The following is a 19,054-nucleotide window of genomic DNA, read 5'->3' on the forward strand; positions in this document are numbered from 1 at the left end:
TAGTCTTCACTCTACAGGATTACCAAAAGAAATCTTCAGTGTGCAGATTCAAGAAATTAATAAGCACTTTGACACCTATCATTTATTATTTACTTTATTATTTGACTTTGAGGTATACAACACAAGCAATTGCGTACATGACATGTGTGACTCTGAGTAAAACAATAAGATGAAGTGGCGTGTAAGAAAACACCAATGAGTTATATATCTGCAATTTTCAGGAAAATGTTTCGTGTTTGCTGGGTACAGTGACTTTTCCCCACTGTCTTCTCACACAAGCAGGGAAAGAGTTCGCTCCTCAATTTAAAATAGGCACACTGCACGGCAACACCTCTTGACTTTGTGTAGTAATTCTTGAACCAATGTTGAAAGATAATCACCTCCTTTTCTTTTATTTGTAAGCTTTAACTTTTATTAATTTGAGAACTGGGTCCATAAACTATTTGTACCAGAACATACGTCGACATCATATTGTAAATCACATCTCTAATCTCTAATAAAGCGGATTTAATGTCGACTATGAATGTACTACCCAAATGTAGTATGACTAACATCTTGATCTTGTTTAATGAGAGGTAAAGTGCTGAGGTATCCATTATCAACTCTGCCCCTCGTGTAAACGGGGGATTTGAAAAACATTTTTTATTTTCCTCAATAGAAAAAAAAAGGTATGATCATTGATATTTTCTTGTTTTCAGACCCTTGAAGTGAACTCATTGAAAAAAAAGCCTCAGTTTGTTTGCACAACCTATAAACTAGCAAACATCAAACTTGACATAACCACCTATTGTATCTTAGATCACTCACTTCATTAAAAGAAACGACTTACGATTCTGCTCCTTCACTACTTTGATTATAATGCATTAAATGGCAGAAGCACCTTATGATCCAAGGCATAAGGTACACGAGTTTAAATTACAATATGCAATCATAATCACATAGACGGGGCAACTGTGAATTGTGCTGGTACAAAACAAAATTCTTCCGGAAGATATATTCAGATGTTTCAAACTGTTTGGTCATCCAGAATTTGAGGTACAAGCCCAAAGGACAAGAGTTTATAAGGATCATGCTACAATTACAATCCAAGTAAATGCAGAGTAAGGACCTGAATCATGGCTACAATAAGCAACCATCTAGTGTACACATTTGTAAGGAAAATTAGACCTCATATACATTCTGTAACCAGTAACAGATAATCCAATTCATTTATACCTACAATAACCAAAATAAGGCTCTCAACCCAATATATTTCTTTTCTGCATGTATTGGATCAAATTCATTTAGATCCCAGTCATTTTGTCCCTTGATATTTTCTTGATTATGAAGACATGTGTTTCCTTTGTCATATTGTGTCCAAAAAGCATTTGAAAAAGAGAGTTGCCATGATTGAACCCAATAACAAAGCTCTAGCCTTTGAGGAACATATTTCTGAACTCATCATTGGATTTTGGTTTTTCTTCACCTTGTTCTTCAGTTTTTGGTTTATTTGCAGTCTGACCAAGTGCAAGGACATTCCTGGGAATTGCAAATGTGTTCCTACCCCTCAGTTGCACATTGTCGCTTCCGCGGTTATGACTAGACTGCAGTGCCTGATGTGCCCTAGGTCCATTGGAGGTCTCAGCAGATTCTCTAGACTCAGATCCCCTGGCTGCACCAGTTTAACTTCATAAGTGAAAAAAGTATTCAACAAAACATGCTAGCATTATAACCACATGCAGAAAGGAAGTTCAAATAGATTTCTATCATCAGATCAAGAATTTTGAAAACGATGGAACAATGTAAGCACAACATATAGGACAGCTTGAAATATTCACATACAGAAAATTTAGGCAGCCACCTTTGGAAATGCAGAAAGTTTTATTATATTCGTTCTCAACAAAAGTGGATATTGTCTCTAAGTTTTCCTTTTTTACTCAAGTATAAAGTAAGGCTTGAAGACTATTATATCCAGTCAGGTTTTAGACTTCATTTTTTCATGATATCCTGTGTACTGGGTTTCAGCTTTCGCCCACTTTCGCAAAAAAAATATAATAATTATCCACAATATAAAAAAAATTGAAAGCCACTTGCAAGCCAGCAAAGACAGATACTCTCCTTTGCGAACAAGGTTTTAGTGTAAATGAGCAAACATTAAATCTAATCAAACCCCTAAACAACGTATTGAATCCATTCCAAAGGTGCAAATTAGCTTAATTGATAACTCCACTTGTATCATACATGAGACCTTTTTTCAAGTCTGAGTTTCATACTGGAGAATTGAGAATCCGTCCCTAAGAATTCAGGATTTTATGAATATTAACAATTCAGTTCAACTCAACTAGTTTGAGACTTGCTACATTCAAACCGAGCAAAATTTGATGAATAACTATTTTATTCCATTCATCTGGTACGCAATATAAAATGTATGATAAATTAAGTATGCATTCCAGATATTCTATTCCATATAAATACTCGAATTCAACCTCATGTAATTTTTATAAATGCATCAATTTGATTTAGATTCTGCATGTGCACACACACAGTTATGTAGAAAAAAATCCATTTGGCCTACCATGTTCTTTTTTCCCATGCTTTGGATCTGATCGTGCAATGCTCAGCTTCTTCCCAAGAAGCATCTGCTTATTTTTTGCTACAGCTGCAACGAGGTGTGCATCATCTGAGAAATCCACGTATGCCAGTCCCTTCACAAGTTCAAGGAAAATATAAAATCAGAACCTTCTAGACACAGATAAGAAGAAAGCAAAGTACAATGAAGTCAAATTTTTTATGTAAAAAACATACTTTATTCTGTGCTTGCCACGATAAGTAAGGTAATTTAATCAAAAAGTGAATCATAATCCTCATACACTTGATTCTGTCAATTTAATTAAATCTAAAATAAATGAGACCATATCAACAACGCACTTTTCACTTCTGATTCATGCACCATGTCCAATAAATTAATCCCATATACTGATAGATAGATCAAATTAAGTTCATGTATGAAAGATATGTACGACAACCCCCGAGGTTTGTTCCCCAAAAAATCTGGCTGGATTCCTTTCACAAAGGTGTCACAGACATAACTACTAGAGAACACTCATGTGCATCATACAACAGGAATGCTTCCTTACTGAATTGAATAGGAAGCTTGAAACCTGCATACCAGATGAATACCTGGCATACAATCAAATGAAACAGAATATTACACCAGCCTTCTTTATAAGCTATTAACACTGGCCCCAGCCAACCGCCCCAAATCTCACATTTTTACTTTTTTATGTAAATCTTGTAATCTGAGTCACAACTGTGCCCCTTAAATTAAAACAAAAAAGAATTCACTCCCCACCCTCTCTTCCTCAATCAAAGGCGCATGCCTCTGCTGCAGAGGCCACTTGCTGCTGCCATCATTACTAAAAAGAATACAAAATTTCTTCAGATCCAGAACGTAGTTATATGCCAGGATTATTTCATTGTCAATCATTCCCTATATATATAAAGTTATGACTCTAAAGTGTCTTCCCAAATAGCCCTAAATTATCAGAGATAGATGTTGTCAACTTCAATTTCAATATCAATCCTCTTATGCCTCCAAACCATTAAACCAATCAAGGCCCCACCCTATCTATGAACCTTTAGACCCCTCCTCACCACCAAATCATTAAATTCTTGACATTAGCCACTTCTAGCATCCTGTGTATGATAGTAAAAGATGCCTAAATTGTCCTAGGTCAACCATTCTTATCAACTAAACCAGCCTTTTAGAGATACTGAAAATTAAAAAGGATTTGCACGCAACTATAAAGAAAAGATGGTCCCGTGCTTTTTTTACGGCAGCACACTAACATTATACATGTTAGCCAAGTTACTATCCTAGTGTCAGCATAACTTTTAAATCTGTGTATGCGTTTTAAGACTCTTGTTAATGCATGATAGCATGACATTTGTAGCAAAGTGCTAAATTATAGTACATCCAGTACAAAATACTCAACCCAAAGCACGACACACAGATAGGAAAAAAAATTAAACTGACAAGAGCAAGAGAGAGAGAGAGAGAGAGACCCTTGACTTTCCACTGAACTTATCATGCAGTAATCTAATAGCAACCACTCCCCCAACATCACTGAAGAATTGACGCAGATGGTCATCATTTGCCTGAAAAATACCAACAATTTTCTAAGATCACACATGTGCGTTAAAAAGAAGAGAATGAGAAGGGATACTGGGGGCGTTTACTTGCCTTAAGGTTAATATTTGATACAAATGCAGTGCACTGGTCAGCATATACTTTTGTTTTCTCTGGAACACGCTCTTTCATCCGTTGCTCATTTTGTATATCCGGTTTGTCACCCTTAGGTTTGATCTTTTCCACTGTTTGTTCAACTGGGTTCAGAACATCAGAATCCTTCCCATGTGCTTTCTTTGGCTTTTGAGATGCATCTTTCTGCCTCTTTGCTGGATAATGTTCATCAGGTATCTCTGAAACTTGCTTTCTCTTGTCACGAACATTCTTCTTGGAAGAATTCTCCCCCTCTTCTGTCAATTTGGACTCTTGCTGTGACCTAAATAATTGAAGCTCTTCCAGGCGAGGAGTGACCTAAAAAGAGGAGCAGAAGTCAAGTATATCTATTCAATTAACAAGGCAATACATATGCATACTTACTCAAATTGAACCAAATAGGATACAAGATATAGAAGCACTAGTACTGGTATACTCAGTTTTGATAGAGGAAACATCCATTCCATCATTTTAATATGATGAATAGTTTGTTATTGATTGGGTGATAAATCTCCATTAAGATTACCTAAGCTGAGAACATCGCAAAAACCTTCTGAAGCACAACCCTCAGCATGATTTTTATAGTACAGTTCTTTTGACAACCTTTCCAAATTTATTTTATCGTTTAACTGTTCTGTGACCCATAATAAAGGGAACATAAAGTAGAAAAATTACGTTAACATTCACAAAGACTAAATGATTTAAATTTCCATATGACATTCAATTCATATGCGCAAAAGAGAGAAAATGTACCTTCTGTACTGCACGGTCAAAATCATCCAACGAACCAAACTCCCTCTCAAAGCGTAACCATGAGTAGCAGATGTCCTGAATTATTCTGTTTTTTAGGGAGGGAAGGCATCATCTAATCCCACATGTATTATGTAGCAAGTGAACAAACTTCTATATAATTAAAAAACACAGATAGACAACATCTAATAGATCCTTAAAACAACATTATTTTCCACATCATAAATTAAACAAGCAATGTCTCAAGGTAGTTAGATTTTGTAATGGAACTACATGTCAACTATATGAGTCGGTATAAACGCACAGAGAATGCGAACAACTATTATCAAAAGACAAGGCCTTTTAGGAAGGAAGCAGGTATGCAAGACTGATATAATTTACTAGACATTCAACCGAATCACTTAATAACATAATTCAAAAATAACTTCCAAAATTTTCAATTATTAAGTGCTTTTGTTTCCTTTTCCAGAAACTTTATTTTATGTTGTTTTGTCTTTTTTAGTGCTGAATTTCAGATGCAGTAAGATAATTTTACTCGGATACGTTGTGTACTCTAAAGTTATAAACACCAGATTTCATGCATTGCCTCAAACTAGAAGCGAATTTTTAAAACATGGGAATGAAATACATTGTCTAGTGTTCAACATGGAAGAAATTGTATTCTCATCACATGTACCTATCAAGAGAAAAGACTTCTCTAGTTTGAAAAAATCATTGATTGTAGAACCTGGTTCTGAAAATTCCAGAACATACTTTAGGTTGAAATAACTGGCTTTCATTCGTATTGAAGGCTCTGGGATGGTGTTCTGTTTGTTGGTCTAGGTTTTCTCTTTTGGCTTTTGTGTTTCATGGACTACTTATCCATGCTTCTTGTAATTCCTTTTGTTTTCTTTTAATAAAACTTTGTGTTTATTATCATAAATAAATAAAAATAATTGGCTGATGAATGCTGATTTAAATGTAAAGTTGAAGCCATATGATCCAAATACACTTGAGGGCTTTAAACCCCAAAAGGCTTACAGTCAAATTCTACACCACACATTGTGGCTGGGAAAGAGGGCGAATGTTGAAAATTTGATACACCATATGTTGAACAAATTTGGAAACTGATACTCATCTAGTCTAATCTCATTGCCTGCTACAAAACAACCAAGATATTATATTTGATTTCTCTGCTAAATAATTGAATAGGATTATGGAAGAGGAACAGAGTGTATCATACTCAAACTACAATGCACACAGATCAGAACCCAAAAACTAGCCCAAGAAAAAAGAACTATTAAGCTGAGTAAACTAGGTTTGATTGGAAGATATAGACAAGGAAAGAAGACCTTACCTCTGAACCAGTTCCTGGAAATCTTTTACTGTAGCATCTCCTATATAGAGACCGAGCTTCACTCACATGGCCCAATTCAGCTTCCATTGTTATATAACCTTGCCAGGCTTCCAGCATTGAACCACTAACAGAACAAACATAAAATTAAGCATCATACAAACAAAAAACAGCACTAACAACAATCATGCCAAGGTAACAATCCAGATTTAGGAATGCCAGAATGGCCAGACCATATCTTAAGTAAACTTTCCCACACTCCACGAGCTGCCTGTAAGTCCTTATGCAGATTTAGCTCTAGACGGGCCCAATAAGCATGCAAACGTAACAAACCATCCGTGTTCTTCAGGTATTGTGAAAAGTAGTCTGATGCATTCTGAAAGTATAAATTGTTAGAATTTCCATGAGTACGAACAATACTTTCTTTCTCTAAAATGCAAAAAGCCTTAAAAGTCCTTAGCAGAATCCTAACAGCATATAGATTGTATTGTTCAGGACCACACCTTCAGGACTCCTAAATTACATAGCAATAAACGACCAGAAGATCACTCTGAATTTTTAGGTCATCTACTTGAAATTGACATAATCAGAATTGTGGGCTCATATAGGCTGAATATATGTAGGAACATTTGTAGCCAGAATAAAGGACAACTAGTGATTTTGTCATAGAGCCTAGATTCCACACAACAAAAAATAAGTTCAATAATCAATAATTAGGTCATTACGTGTACAAGATTGACATAGTTAGATTTGTGGCTCAGAAAAGCTGAATATGCATAGGAACAATTGTAGCCAAAATAAAGGACTACTAAAAACAGAGTTCAATAACCAACAATTAGGTCATTACACAAACAAGATACTCTGACGTATGTATATATATAGTTTTATATACACACATAAAAGGTCAAATTGAAATATATTAAAGCTTCACAAAGGTCAAATAATGAATGCTTTTGTCATCCAGCATGACAGACAACAAATGTGACTCTGAATTTTTTTTCCTGGACACAATCAATGTGACTGCTCACCCTCTAATAATATGCATTTGATACTGTTACATTCTTACTAAATGAGCCAAAAGAAGAAGAAAAAAAAGTACAAAAAAGAAACCTGATGTAGTTCTAGCTCAAAACCATGAATTGTCGTAGAATAGTATTTTCTGTATGTTTATCTTAATTAATGTACACATATATCAAGTTCAGATGTGACTTCCCTTGATTTCTTTTTTCTTTTCTTTCCTTCGTTCGATAGGTTACATACTGATAATGTTTTTTTTATAATAGAAACAAACTAAGAATATTAATAGGACTTCAATCGATTCGAGCGTGGTCACACATATATTTGTACAAATATATAACACCTAATTTTTTTTAATATTCAAATTACAAGGTCACAACTGAAATCCCGCCCTGCACAATCCCATTTAATTCAAAAGACCAACACATACTACGTATTTGCAAATTGCTAAATGTGGAGTTTAATTCCTAACTACTTTTCCTTATAATCTTCATGCTGAATATTAGCAAAATGAAGTGTTTGTTTACGTAAGAAAAAGATAATAACACACCTGAAAGGTTTCCCTTATTAATGAATAATCCAAGACGCTCTCTCCTTCAACAGGGCATGAGATTCTTCTTCTTAAGCCATCTATGCGGGTGAGGTACAAATCCAGGAACTAAAAAATCGCAGTTCAATAAACAAACATATTCAGAAAAACATTGAACATAAATTCCGGAGACAGACAGACAGACAGACAAATCAAATATAGGAATTTATGTACCTCATCAAGGGTTAGAATGCATTGCAGGGACTTCTCAAACACCTGAAAAATGAGCAATAATTTATAATTTGGGAGACCACTTTTTCACAAGAAATCAGAATGGACTTTGGACACTACATAATTCACAAAACATAATTTTTATTGGTTCTTCTTATGTTTTTTCACTTCTGGTTTGGTAAAGGCATCCCACAGGAGTCATAGTGAAAGTTGAGCTTGAGTACTCGTTGTAGAATATATTGGTCGAGATTAAGTCTGATGAGAAGCAAATTCTGTAATTACCATTGCATTCTCTTCAAAGTGACCTACTTGCTCTACAGTTTGATTCACTAGTTCTTTTGGACGTGTCAAGAGTCAAATGTTTTGGCATTTCTTCACACTCAGAGTCCAAGACTGTCATTCATCCCTCACTGTAACGAGAGCTCAAAATCAACCCCGCCCTTATTTACCGTAATACAAGGTGATCACAAGAAATTAAATATAAGATGGAAATTTTGGAAAGAAAAGGAAATTAACATAAAAGCAACATCAGGAATACCTTTCTAAAGCTTTGAGGAAAATACCATCGGACAAAATTTGCCTTCATATTTTCTCATTGAATTAGAGCTTTTAAACGAAAAGATGGATGGTAGAGAACACCAAAAAGGCCAAATGCAGGGGGCAAAAATAAGTAAGACAGACTTGATTAAGGACAACAAAGGTTCACATATCTAGAAGTTAATGTGGCCCAGTCAGTTTACCAATTTACAGAAGGAAAAAAAGAAAGCAAGTTGGCATACTCTTGAGTAACTGTTCAGAGCTAGTTCTTTCCTTTGCTTGGGCATTTTCTTATAAAACAACTGGGCAGCTAAATACGTGATGCATGATTTGTAGAGAAAAACGCAGCTTCAAAGATGTATTCATGTCTGATGCAACTTAATAACCAATTTAAAAACAAGTTTGCAACAAGTAATTAACATCCAAATTAGAAACAATCAAACATAAGTAAATAAAAGAATGCTCTCGCCAAACAAGACTGAAATCTAAAACGTACAGCAGCAATCTCTTTCTCAGAAGCATGCCCACGCTCCAAGGAAAGCAAATATCGGACCCAAAGTTCTCCAACACAGGGGCAATTCTTTACAGCCCTGGAATACACGTTGGTTATAATACTTCCAACCTGAAAAGGTAACATAAAACATTAATTACTTAACCAGCAGAGAGTTGCCCTCAAAACAGAAAATATATAATAAGAAATGAACAAGGAAAAAAACCTTTAATGTTTTATCCAAATAGTGGGTATAATCAAGCCAGAGATAGCTGGATATAGGAAATTCAGTAATAGCGCGTTCATACAACATCTGAACCCGGGATGGATCTCCAGAAGACTGTTCAAATTTCAAGTAGTTCTGCAGAACAGAATAAATTATTCTTTCCATAAACTGCAAACCTAACGCATGAAGTAAATAAATATATAGGGGGAATCACAATGACAATCCTATACAAAAGAAAGGAAAAAAAAGAGGCAGAAAATACTAACAGTAAGTTCAAACAAGACAAGGTTGCAAGGATATCAGAAGCCAAAATGGCCAATAAAAAGGAAAAATACAATGCCATTTCTAACATAAATACTTCTTTATTCCAAAATTCTAGGAAGTACTAATTCTAAATGATACATACCATGAAATTTTGAAGTTTTTCTGAGTCAGACATATCCGGACGACAAATCTGCTCTTCAAGATGAACACGAGCATTATACATTTCCAACGCCTTTTTGTATGCTGAGGCAACATGGGATGAAATCCCATCCAGGTCACTTGAGCCAGCATTAAGAATGTTCCCTTGTTCCACCTCCCATGCCTTGTAATCCAAAAGTGTTGACCTCATATTAACATGGGGAACTGACAACTGACGGTGGAATATAGTACGGATGCGCTGAATCTGCTTGTCTCTTGCCTGTGATGTGAGAAGCATTTCTTATCTATAGATGTCCAAAAATTATTTAAGTATCTAAAAGCAGCGTATAATTATCCAAAAGACAACCATAACAACATATGAATAATAAATAACTGGTAAGCAATCAAAGCAATAAAACTTGTTGGGCATTCAAATCAACACATATATGACAGCGATGCATCATTTTTAAGTTTGCAGGTAGAATTTGAAGTTTCCTTCTAATTTTTTTTATAACTAAAAACAAGTCATTTATTTATTTCAAGCAGAAGGTTAAAGGTTAAATCTGAAGTGCAATACACCAAATAGCTAAACCGCATTGAATTATGAAAGCGCAGTTGTAAATAGTCTGCTCAAGGATAAAATTTTGTGTACCCTCGCTCTATTAGAACCACCCACCACAAAAAAATTATGTTCCCTCCCACCGTTTCGGCATTACCTGGCTCAGCTTCAACTTTTTTGGGTTCCTCTACTCAACTCAACAAGGTGAATCAGAACTATGAGTCTTTTTCTTTTTTTGTTTTAGGTTATTTTATCTCTGTTTTGTTGTTTGGACTTGCTTTATCTTTAGTTTCTAAGAAAAGTAAATTTTAACTGAAAAAACCAAGCTGTATAAATGTTTAAGGAAACTACAAAATAACTTAGTTATCATAAAACTCTGTTCAGAATTACAATTATGTGCTTTATTCTTAAAGGGGTGAACAACATAAATAACTTCTCTGGTTTATTTTTTTTTTTTTTTAAAGAAACGTAATTTTATCAAAGTAGGGCAGCTAATTACAAAGAGTGAATAAGGAATCCACAATCCGGGAAGGAACAATTAACAAGAAAGTACAACTCAAAAAATGTAAAATAGAACATGCTCAATAAACGAATAAGCATAATCTTAAAGTCAGCCGAAACCAATGCCCCTAAAGTTGCCCAGAACCTCACTCTATCCCAAAGTTCATCTACCCCCATCACCCTTATAATCCTCAAAGATTCTTGTATTGTGCTCCATCCAAATGTTCCAGAAAACTGCCAACAACAAACAACCCCATAATGGTTTGGCCTTCTTGCCCCTTCCCAAAGCCTCAAACTTAGTACTCATAAGCTCAAAGCATCCTTTTGGAATAACCCAGTTAGCTTTAAAGAAAACAATACAACACATCAAAGAACCGTAAAAACAGTGCTAAACGACTCTCTTCCCATGCATTAAAAAAAAGCTTCAGGAAATTCTTATTCTCCTCCAAAGTATTCTGAATTCTTCTTCAACATTCTTCAAGATTTCTACTATTTCTTTTCTTTCACTCCAGACAACCTATAGGCTTTTCATTGTTCCCTAACAGGTATTAAAAGAAGAGATCTGAATCATAACTAAAATTAGATACTGATCCACATATTTACATCTGTATGACTTAACTATTAAAATATCACAAGCCTAATCGTAATATAAACATGTAAATTTGAAACAAAGCAAAAAGATATTGGCAAAAAAGAAAAGACCACATAGAAATGTTGAACAATGAGACTAAAAAAGTCAAATATGGAGTTCAGATCAGATTGTAGTCTCTCTCTCATTTTTACTAGGAAACAAAAACTTCTGTGAAAAAGGAAAGATGTAATACATGAAAAGACAGACAAGATGTCCAAGTTACCACTACAAACCTGATTATCAGTCTCATCAGTAGCATCTAATATAGCTTGCTCAAATTTCCTGTAGGCTTCCCATAGTTTACTGCCTTCAGAAACATGCAAACCAGCTGCAGTAAGAGCGCGTTCAAATAGATCTCTTGCCTTCAAAATACCAGCAGGTGAACATTCTCTTACTGAGGGATCATTTTCTTGAACAAAATCTAAGTAGTCACGCCAAAGAGAGATGGACTGCAGTTGAAGGTAATATAGTTAACTGTCGATACTCCAAACAAGCAATTCTTTGATCATTAACAACAGAAAAAGATGAGCTACAAGTAATCCAATAATCAAGCTTCAGTCTTGGAAAAAGTTGCAAAGGATTACACATTTGATTGTGACAAAAAGCACAGATAATAGAAACCTTTTGCAGAGATACTGAGGCGAGTTATGTGCAAGCAAAACAGGAACATTGCTGGTATGGTATTATTCTGCTCTAATTGAAGGAAATGGATGGCATCCTATTTCATTTCATTGTTAATATTGTTTCTTTTGCTTCTCATTGTCATTTTTCACCCATAAACTGTCCAAAAGTAAAATAAATATGCCATGACATATTAAGATATAATTTTTTTTTAATTGCATATGTTCTGGAAGACAGGAGCATAACCAACCAGATACTCAAAGACTCCTCGCTCATAAAGCTTTTCAATAGCAGGAAAAGCATCAGACCTGCAAAGTGGAGAAAATAGAGTGATCTCAAATCAAACAATAACATAACAAGAAAAATAAGCGACCCAAAACAGGCACTACTTTTTCTTTTCTGTTTCCATTGTTGTTGTTTTAAAATATGAAGAGCACCAAGGCTAATAGAAGTGCATTGATAACGAAAAGAGAGTACCCAGTGGACAGAGAAGCTTCGTCCTTAGCCCAATCCTGCCACATAGAAGGGGTTAACGGAAACAGCTCATTCATAGCTTCCCTTGCTTGCCTCAGCTTTTCAATGTCAGCTATCTGCCTCAGAATCTTTATGTACTACAGCAGTAACAATAAGAATTCCAATTCAGGTTTTTTACTCGGCAACCAAACAGAGGGTAATCATATAACAATGCACAGCCAAAGAAGAAAAAAGAAAATAGGTAATGGAAATTCACAAAGGTAAATACTTGGACATGAGCATCGTAGTTGCCAGGGTTGGTGGAGAGCTCGGCTTCTAGGGTTTGGAGCTGCAGGTTTTTCTGGGCTTGATCTCCGTCCTCTGAGCCAGAATCAGAGTCGGAATCAGAGGAGCTAGGGTCTTGGTCAGGGAGGTCGGGCATGGGTTGGTCTCCATTGTTGTTATCTTCAGAAGTAAGAGTCTTTGATTGAGGGTTTAGGGTTTCTTCTTCCATGAACTCCGTTGGTATTCGTTTTTTCTTTATTTCTTCCACTGAGACCAGTAAGCTTTTTATTTGTACGCGCGGGATGTGGATATTGCTATTGGTATTATTGGGAGGGATGCCTCTCTCTGGAGTTTTTGTGAAAATCGGCAAAACTTCACCCAGTTTTCAAACCGCCACAAAAGCTTAAGGCGCATAAATTAAAATTATGCAGAAATGAAAAATGAAGAGCCTAGAAAAAGTTCGAAGTTTTTTTTAAAATTTATTTTGGGTGCTGATTTTCCCCTTTTTATTCACTTATGCTCCTTTCTAATTTTCAAAAAACCCTTTTGTTCATTTATACTTTTTATTTCTTAACGGTGCTTAAGAACCAAAGAAGAATATAAGTATAAAAAAAAGAGTGGGAAAATCAGCTTCTTTTATTTTTATAAAAATGATATTGAGAAGAGGGTAAAATTGAACCTAGCAAGAGGAGCAAAGGTAATTTACAGGCCTATTAAAAAAAATTATTTTAATGCAAGCGATATATGAAGGGGAATTCAAATAGAGTAGGAGATGATTAAAAAATAACAAAATTGATTAAAATGCATTAAAAAAACAAAATAGAGTATAAATGGACAAAATTGGAGTGCGAAAATCAACTCTCTTCAAATACTCTCTTCAAATTGAGTACCTACTCTTAAATACTTGGACTACAAGTCTCTTGAGAAAACAAAATTTTCAAATTCTTAATAACAGATTTGGACAAGGATTCAAATATATCCATACTTACTATTCTTACGCTGAAAATTTATTACAATGTAGTTTCGTTGTAGCTTAACTTTTAGAAAACTCGTTAAGTAATAATGCTCATTTTATGGAGTCCACCTTTTTCTTATGAGTAATAGAAAAATTGATAATTTAAAAAAAATAACTGATAAATAAGAAATGATATAAAATGGTAATAAATTAATAAATGTTAAAATATTAAAAATATGTATAAAAGAATGTTATAACTTCTCATTACATTACAAAAACCCTACCCATCCGTTTGAATGAGGGAAAATAACTCAAAATTTAGCTAAAAGCCGGGAATTTAAGAGGAGAAATTAACAATTCTCTTATTTAGAAACTTAAGCACAGAATTTATTAAATGACTCATGGAAAAAATTATGAAAATTGGGGCATCAAATTCCCGAGTTTAATTTCCAACAAAATATGTGATATTTCACAATTTCCATAATGTCATTTACAAAATTCGACATATACAAATCCAATAGTTAAATATGCAGTTGCCAAAAATGAAAATAATATAAATCTAAATTCCGTCATTTTAAAATTTTATATAATTTTCAATTCCTTTATTCAAACAGAGAGTGAATGAGAAATTGTATGCCCGTGATACTTCCGTTTAAAAATTGCCATGAAAATCGTGGTCAAATAAAGATTAAGAAAATATATAATTTTATTAGATCTCAGATCATGCATTACAAAAACTTAATTTGATTCCGTCCCATCCAAAGTCATCAACACAAAGATACTTATTATACATATTGATATATAGGTAACTTGGAAATCATGCAACCTTGGCAGCCTTGATATCCGCATCATCAGAGGAAGTAGTGTGGTGAGCAATGTCGATGAGCTTAGGCTGCCTTTTCTTCTCCGCAGCAAACTTTGGCACCGTAATTTTGAGCACCCCGTCGTCAAGATGAGCCTTGATCTGATCCAGGTCAGCATTCCCAGGCAGCCTGAACTGCCTCCAGAACTTGCCATTTGTCCTCTCAGTTCTGTGCCACTTGTCACCCTCCCCTTGTTCCTCCGCCTTCCTTTCTCCGCTGATCCTGAGCACCCTGTTCTCCTCCACCTCTATCTTCACGTCCTCCTTCTTCATCCCCGGAATGTCCAATGTGATCACGTGCGCAGTGGCCGTCTCCTTCCAGTCGGCACGTGCTAAAGCGAGCGTGTCTTGGAGGGCGGAGGCGGCTCTGGGGATGGTGAAGGGGGTTTGTTCGAGAATTCTGAAGGGGTCATCGGTCATGTCCCATAGACTTAGTGATGATGGTCTTGTTGGGTATGGAATTAAGGCATGGGTTTTGGTAGTGGTGGCCATGAGCATGAGGAGGAGGCCTAAGAAGCTCATCACTATCCTCCTAGGCATGGTGATGGTTTCGGTGAGACTAGACTGGTTTGATGGGAAATGGGTGGTTTTGTTTGTAATTCTTTCTGATGGGGAATGCGGACGGCAAGGGTGGATTTATATAGGATGGGATTTGATGGGTTCAGTTCAGGGTTTATGTCTGTCTCTCTGGATTCTTCTTTCTTGTGATTTTCATGGAGAAACAGAGAACAATCTAGGAGGGTCTCAAGATAGAAAAGCAGAGATTTTGGGAATGTTCCAGAAAGAAAAAGAAACAACCCTTATATTACACGTGGCGTTTGGAACAGACAAAGAAAAGCGAGCAATCTTATATCTGTTGTGGTTCGTTTGGATGAAGGAAAATAACTCGGAATTTAACTAAAAGTCAGGAATTTAAGAGGAGAAATTGACAATTCCATTGTTTGGCAACTTAAGCACGAAATTTATTAAATGACAAGCGGAAAAAATCGTGGAAATTGAGGCATCAAATTCCCGAGTTTAATTTCCATCAAAATATTGGAGCATATTGGAGCAATCCAGGAACAACAAAAAAGCGCCTATGTATTCAATCCCAGAAGGGTTTTGGGATCTTCATTCTATGTACAGGTTGGACCAAAGTTTGACAAAAAAGATAAAGAAACAGGTCACCATAAAAACCCCCACGCATACATAGATCCAAAAAGTTATCTTGTTCATCCTCCGGCCATTGATCTCCATGCCATCTTGATATATATTTAGTGTTATTTCCACTCTGTCCGCCGCCTGTGATGAACCAACATACAAGTTATGATTATTATTATTATTTTTGTCTAAACCAACATAAAAATAATAGGCAATGTTATACCCTTGGATTGTATGGTCGTAAAACATTTGACCAAAAACGAGCGATGAACCCTTGACCTTCCTGCACCAAAACACGCACAAAGTTATAACCTTGGAAGCTCATAATTTGATCGTATAAACAAATGTGAAGAATAAGGGATGGGTGGATGAGATATGAATTATATTCACCACATAAGGAGGGTCCCAATCCGGGTTGAAACGAGGGTTGATTTGCTTGACGATGCTAATAGGGTACTTGATGGCCCCTCGTTTCCTTGGTGGATACTTGGAGCGGTAAATGCAGGTGCCACAAGCACAATAACATCCAGTGAACTCCAAACTATTCCCCTGGCAAACTGGGCATTTCTCCAATAGCCCATAAAACAGCATGTCTTGGCTGCCACAAACAATTTACAAGGCACAAACAAAATTAGTTCTTTCATCATATTGCGCCTACAAATTTGAAGGTTCTGAGGCCATAATATATTTACCATCTTCGGAGAAGTGCATCGTCAGAGCCAGACAAATCTTGGTCATTAGCTTCCAAGAATTCACGTACTTGTTCAATTGAGAGCGCTGCCTTAACTGATTCTGAGAATTCCTTAAATCTAGTAGCTATGTCTTGTATTTGGAGGTCGAGGTTGTCAACCGCAGGGAGTCGGTCCACCTGATCGTGAGAGACAATGAGGAGAACATCAAAGAGAGAAAAAGAAGAGAGGAGAGGTGAGGTGAGGGGATGAAAGAAGAAGGAAGTGACAAAATAAAATTCATACCGTAGTTCTTGCTCTTCGATTTCTCATGTTTGCTGCCATCGGAAACTCCAGAGAGTTTGTGTTGGCTGGTCTTGTTTGAACTGGCTTGCAGTAGTTTATTATGCCATTATCGATCAGATATGGATTAAAGGGCAAGAAAACTCATACATACATGCACTACTGCATGATCGATCCTCAGATTATGTATGGATAGAGCAAAACCATATCGAAACAAATACCATTTTTCGAATTGAAACAAACAAGCATCAATCAATCACCCAAAATAAATCCAATACACCCAAATCCCAAATAAATCAAACCCAAGCCACAAACAAGAAAAACAAGAAAAACAACAATTAAAAACGAAACTAACCGAGAATTGACGTCTTCACTGTGCGAAAGCCGTGGGTGATTTCACAATCCCTGACATTCAAACACTGGTTTAGGGGATTTGGGATCGGATCGGATCCAACTTACAAGGTATTATTGGTTTTTTATATATAAATGTTTTATCATTCTCTGTCTTTTACTTTATATATACATTATTATACTGAAAGAAATTGAATGAGAAAAAATATAGAAGCAATTTTGTTTCAAGTTGCCTATTTTACAATCAAAATTCATGAAATCTTTTTCAGACTATAAAAGAAAAAGGCGTTTACTATTTTAACTTCAAGTTGCCTATTTTACTAAATCAAATGCTTCATTTTCGTACTGAAATCTCTCAATGTTTTAACTTCCTTTTATAGCTAACAATATTATATGATCTAACAAAAGCCACTAATAATATCAATATGAAATTGTTTGTGTTGTACTATGTAATAGTTCGACTTTGTGGTTAAAGCATTTTTTTGAAAATACTTCGACCAAAAAACTGTACTACTTCGACGCTTCGATCAAAATATTTTATGTTTACAGAGTATGGCCACGCGGCTATCCCTTTGAAAAATTTTATCTACGGAGTATAGCCGAATGGTTTGTATTTACAGAGTATAGCCGCGGCTATACGTTTGAAAATTTCTATTTACAGCGTATAGCCGAGCGGCTATACTTTCGAAAATTCTATCTGCATAATATAGCCGCGCGGCGATACCGGTTTCTGTTTGCAGAGTATAGCCGGGCGGCTATACTTTTGAAAATTTCTATTTACAGGCTATAGCCGCGCGGCTATACTGTTGAAAAATCCTATCTACAGAATATAGCCGCTCGGCTATACGTTTGAAAATTCTATCTGCAGAGTATAGCCGCGAGGCGATACGTTTGAAAATTTATATTTACTGAGTATGGCCGATCGGCTATACTGTTGAAAATTCTATCTACAGAGTACAGCCGGGCGGCTATACGTTTGAAAGATATATAATTTTCTTACAAGCCCCTTAATTTATCTTCCTCTTTTTAATTTCCATGTTATATTTCATTTTCTTGATTGATTTTGGCAAAATGGGGTGCTTATATTTCATTTTTGGATTATTGTTTTTGCAGTGTTGTGAGTTGAAATTGGATACCAGTTCCTCTGGATGGCACAAGACCATGACCAAAGTTTTGAGCAAAATCAAGGGTACGTACGTGTATATATATATATATACATAGATTATTATATATTTATTCCTTGAATCAATTCCACAGGTTCTGTTGCATTGCTTGAATTCATGATCTGCACAATTGATTTTATTTTAATTAATCTTAATCACCAAATTAATTAAGTCTGATTTGATTATAAGGGGTGTCTTACACCATTGTTGCAGAAGCCGGGATTGCACATGTTTCTGGGACAATCGATCCGGACACCCTTATGAAGTTATTAGCTCAATCAGGGAAGCATGCAGAGCTACTTAGGGATGACTCAGGATATAAGCATCAGTTCTATTACGGCAAAGCCTGTTGCTATTGCTAATTACAGAAATGGACATGGTTATGGGCAGAGTTTTAATAATAATCATGATTATGGATATTATAATCCCAATGGAACAGGTTCCTACCATGCAACAACAGATCCCTACCATCATCAGCAGTAGTATCCTAATTACTATGAACCGAAAGCACCACCGCTGAGTTTTCCACAGCCACCACCGCTGAGGGAAATTCACCCGTTTTATAATCCGGACACCCAATGCACCATCATGTGATGAGCTAATGAAATTAAAATGCCATGGGATTTAGGCTTGGCGTTTAAATTTCTAACTAATGCTATACATATATTATGTGTGTGATGCCCACTGCATATAAAATGTGGGCTATGAATTTGGTTTTTCTCTTCTTCTCCAATATTTGGGAGTTGTTAAGGGATTTAGTTTGCTTTGCAATTCTCCGATTATTAA

At 35.7% G+C, this 19,054-nt stretch overlaps 3 protein-coding genes and 1 pseudogene across 4 annotated transcripts; 1 reads left to right on the top strand and 3 right to left on the bottom strand.

Moving 5' to 3' along the window:
* Positions 1 to 967: 967 nt before the first annotated feature.
* Positions 968 to 13,285, bottom strand: EMB140 (EMBRYO DEFECTIVE 140). Its single transcript, XM_021968745.2, has 16 exons — positions 12,831 to 13,285; positions 12,566 to 12,699; positions 12,339 to 12,396; positions 11,701 to 11,916; positions 9,781 to 10,056; positions 9,375 to 9,509; positions 9,155 to 9,280; positions 8,125 to 8,166; positions 7,912 to 8,019; positions 6,578 to 6,720; positions 6,348 to 6,471; positions 5,015 to 5,089; positions 4,223 to 4,579; positions 4,045 to 4,137; positions 2,555 to 2,684; positions 968 to 1,651 (listed from the first exon to the last, which is right to left on the bottom strand). Exons 1-16 carry the CDS (start codon positions 13,053 to 13,055, stop codon positions 1,410 to 1,412), a joined length of 2,484 nt encoding a protein of 827 aa, XP_021824437.2. The 5' UTR covers positions 13,056 to 13,285; the 3' UTR covers positions 968 to 1,409.
* A 1,184-nt stretch (positions 13,286 to 14,469) lies between these two features.
* Positions 14,470 to 15,325, bottom strand: LOC110765602 (18.1 kDa class I heat shock protein-like). Its single transcript, XM_021968749.2, has one exon. It carries the CDS (start codon positions 15,181 to 15,183, stop codon positions 14,599 to 14,601), a length of 585 nt encoding a protein of 194 aa, XP_021824441.2. The 5' UTR covers positions 15,184 to 15,325; the 3' UTR covers positions 14,470 to 14,598.
* Positions 15,326 to 15,529: 204 nt separating this feature from the next.
* LOC110765600 (uncharacterized) lies at positions 15,530 to 17,445 on the bottom strand. Of its 2 annotated transcripts, none has more exons than XM_021968748.2 (6): positions 17,110 to 17,445; positions 16,758 to 16,841; positions 16,476 to 16,651; positions 16,174 to 16,381; positions 16,007 to 16,066; positions 15,530 to 15,924 (listed from the first exon to the last, which is right to left on the bottom strand). In XM_021968748.2, the coding sequence occupies exons 2-6, from the start codon at positions 16,794 to 16,796 to the stop codon at positions 15,754 to 15,756; spliced, it is 654 nt and encodes a 217-aa protein (XP_021824440.1). In that variant the 5' UTR covers positions 16,797 to 16,841; positions 17,110 to 17,445; the 3' UTR covers positions 15,530 to 15,753. The 2 variants fall into 2 exon arrangements, with proteins under 2 accessions (XP_021824440.1, XP_021824439.1); XM_021968747.2 differs by having other exon boundaries at positions 16,758 to 16,837; positions 17,110 to 17,443.
* A 731-nt stretch (positions 17,446 to 18,176) lies between these two features.
* LOC148298147 (uncharacterized) lies at positions 18,177 to 18,862 on the top strand (annotated as a pseudogene).
* Positions 18,863 to 19,054: the final 192 nt, after the last annotated feature.

The sequence above is a fragment of the Prunus avium genome, chromosome 1 (assembly GCF_965620075.1).
Source record: "Prunus avium chromosome 1, drPruAviu1.hap1.1, whole genome shotgun sequence".
Lineage (NCBI taxonomy): Eukaryota > Viridiplantae > Streptophyta > Magnoliopsida > Rosales > Rosaceae > Prunus > Prunus avium.

Excerpts from the sequence above, each read along its gene's own strand:
- EMB140 (XM_021968745.2), bottom strand. The coding sequence starts at position 13,055 with ATGGAAGAAGAAACCCTAAACCCTCAATCAAAGACTCTTACTTCTGAA. Across the intron at positions 6,721-7,911 it reads TAATAAGGGAAACCTTTCAG|AATGCATCAGACTACTTTTC; the intron begins GTGTGTTATTAT and ends TTATACTTTCAG. Across the intron at positions 4,580-5,014 it reads TTGACCGTGCAGTACAGAAG|GTCACTCCTCGCCTGGAAGA; the intron begins GTACATTTTCTC and ends TCCTCTTTTTAG.
- LOC110765602 (XM_021968749.2), bottom strand. The coding sequence starts at position 15,183 with ATGCCTAGGAGGATAGTGATGAGCTTCTTAGGCCTCCTCCTCATGCTC.
- LOC110765600 (XM_021968748.2), bottom strand. The coding sequence starts at position 16,796 with ATGGCAGCAAACATGAGAAATCGAAGAGCAAGAACTACG. Across the intron at positions 16,067-16,173 it reads ATTGGGACCCTCCTTATGTG|GAAGGTCAAGGGTTCATCGC; the intron begins GTGAATATAATT and ends GTTTTGGTGCAG. Across the intron at positions 15,925-16,006 it reads TACGACCATACAATCCAAGG|GCGGCGGACAGAGTGGAAAT; the intron begins GTATAACATTGC and ends GGTTCATCACAG.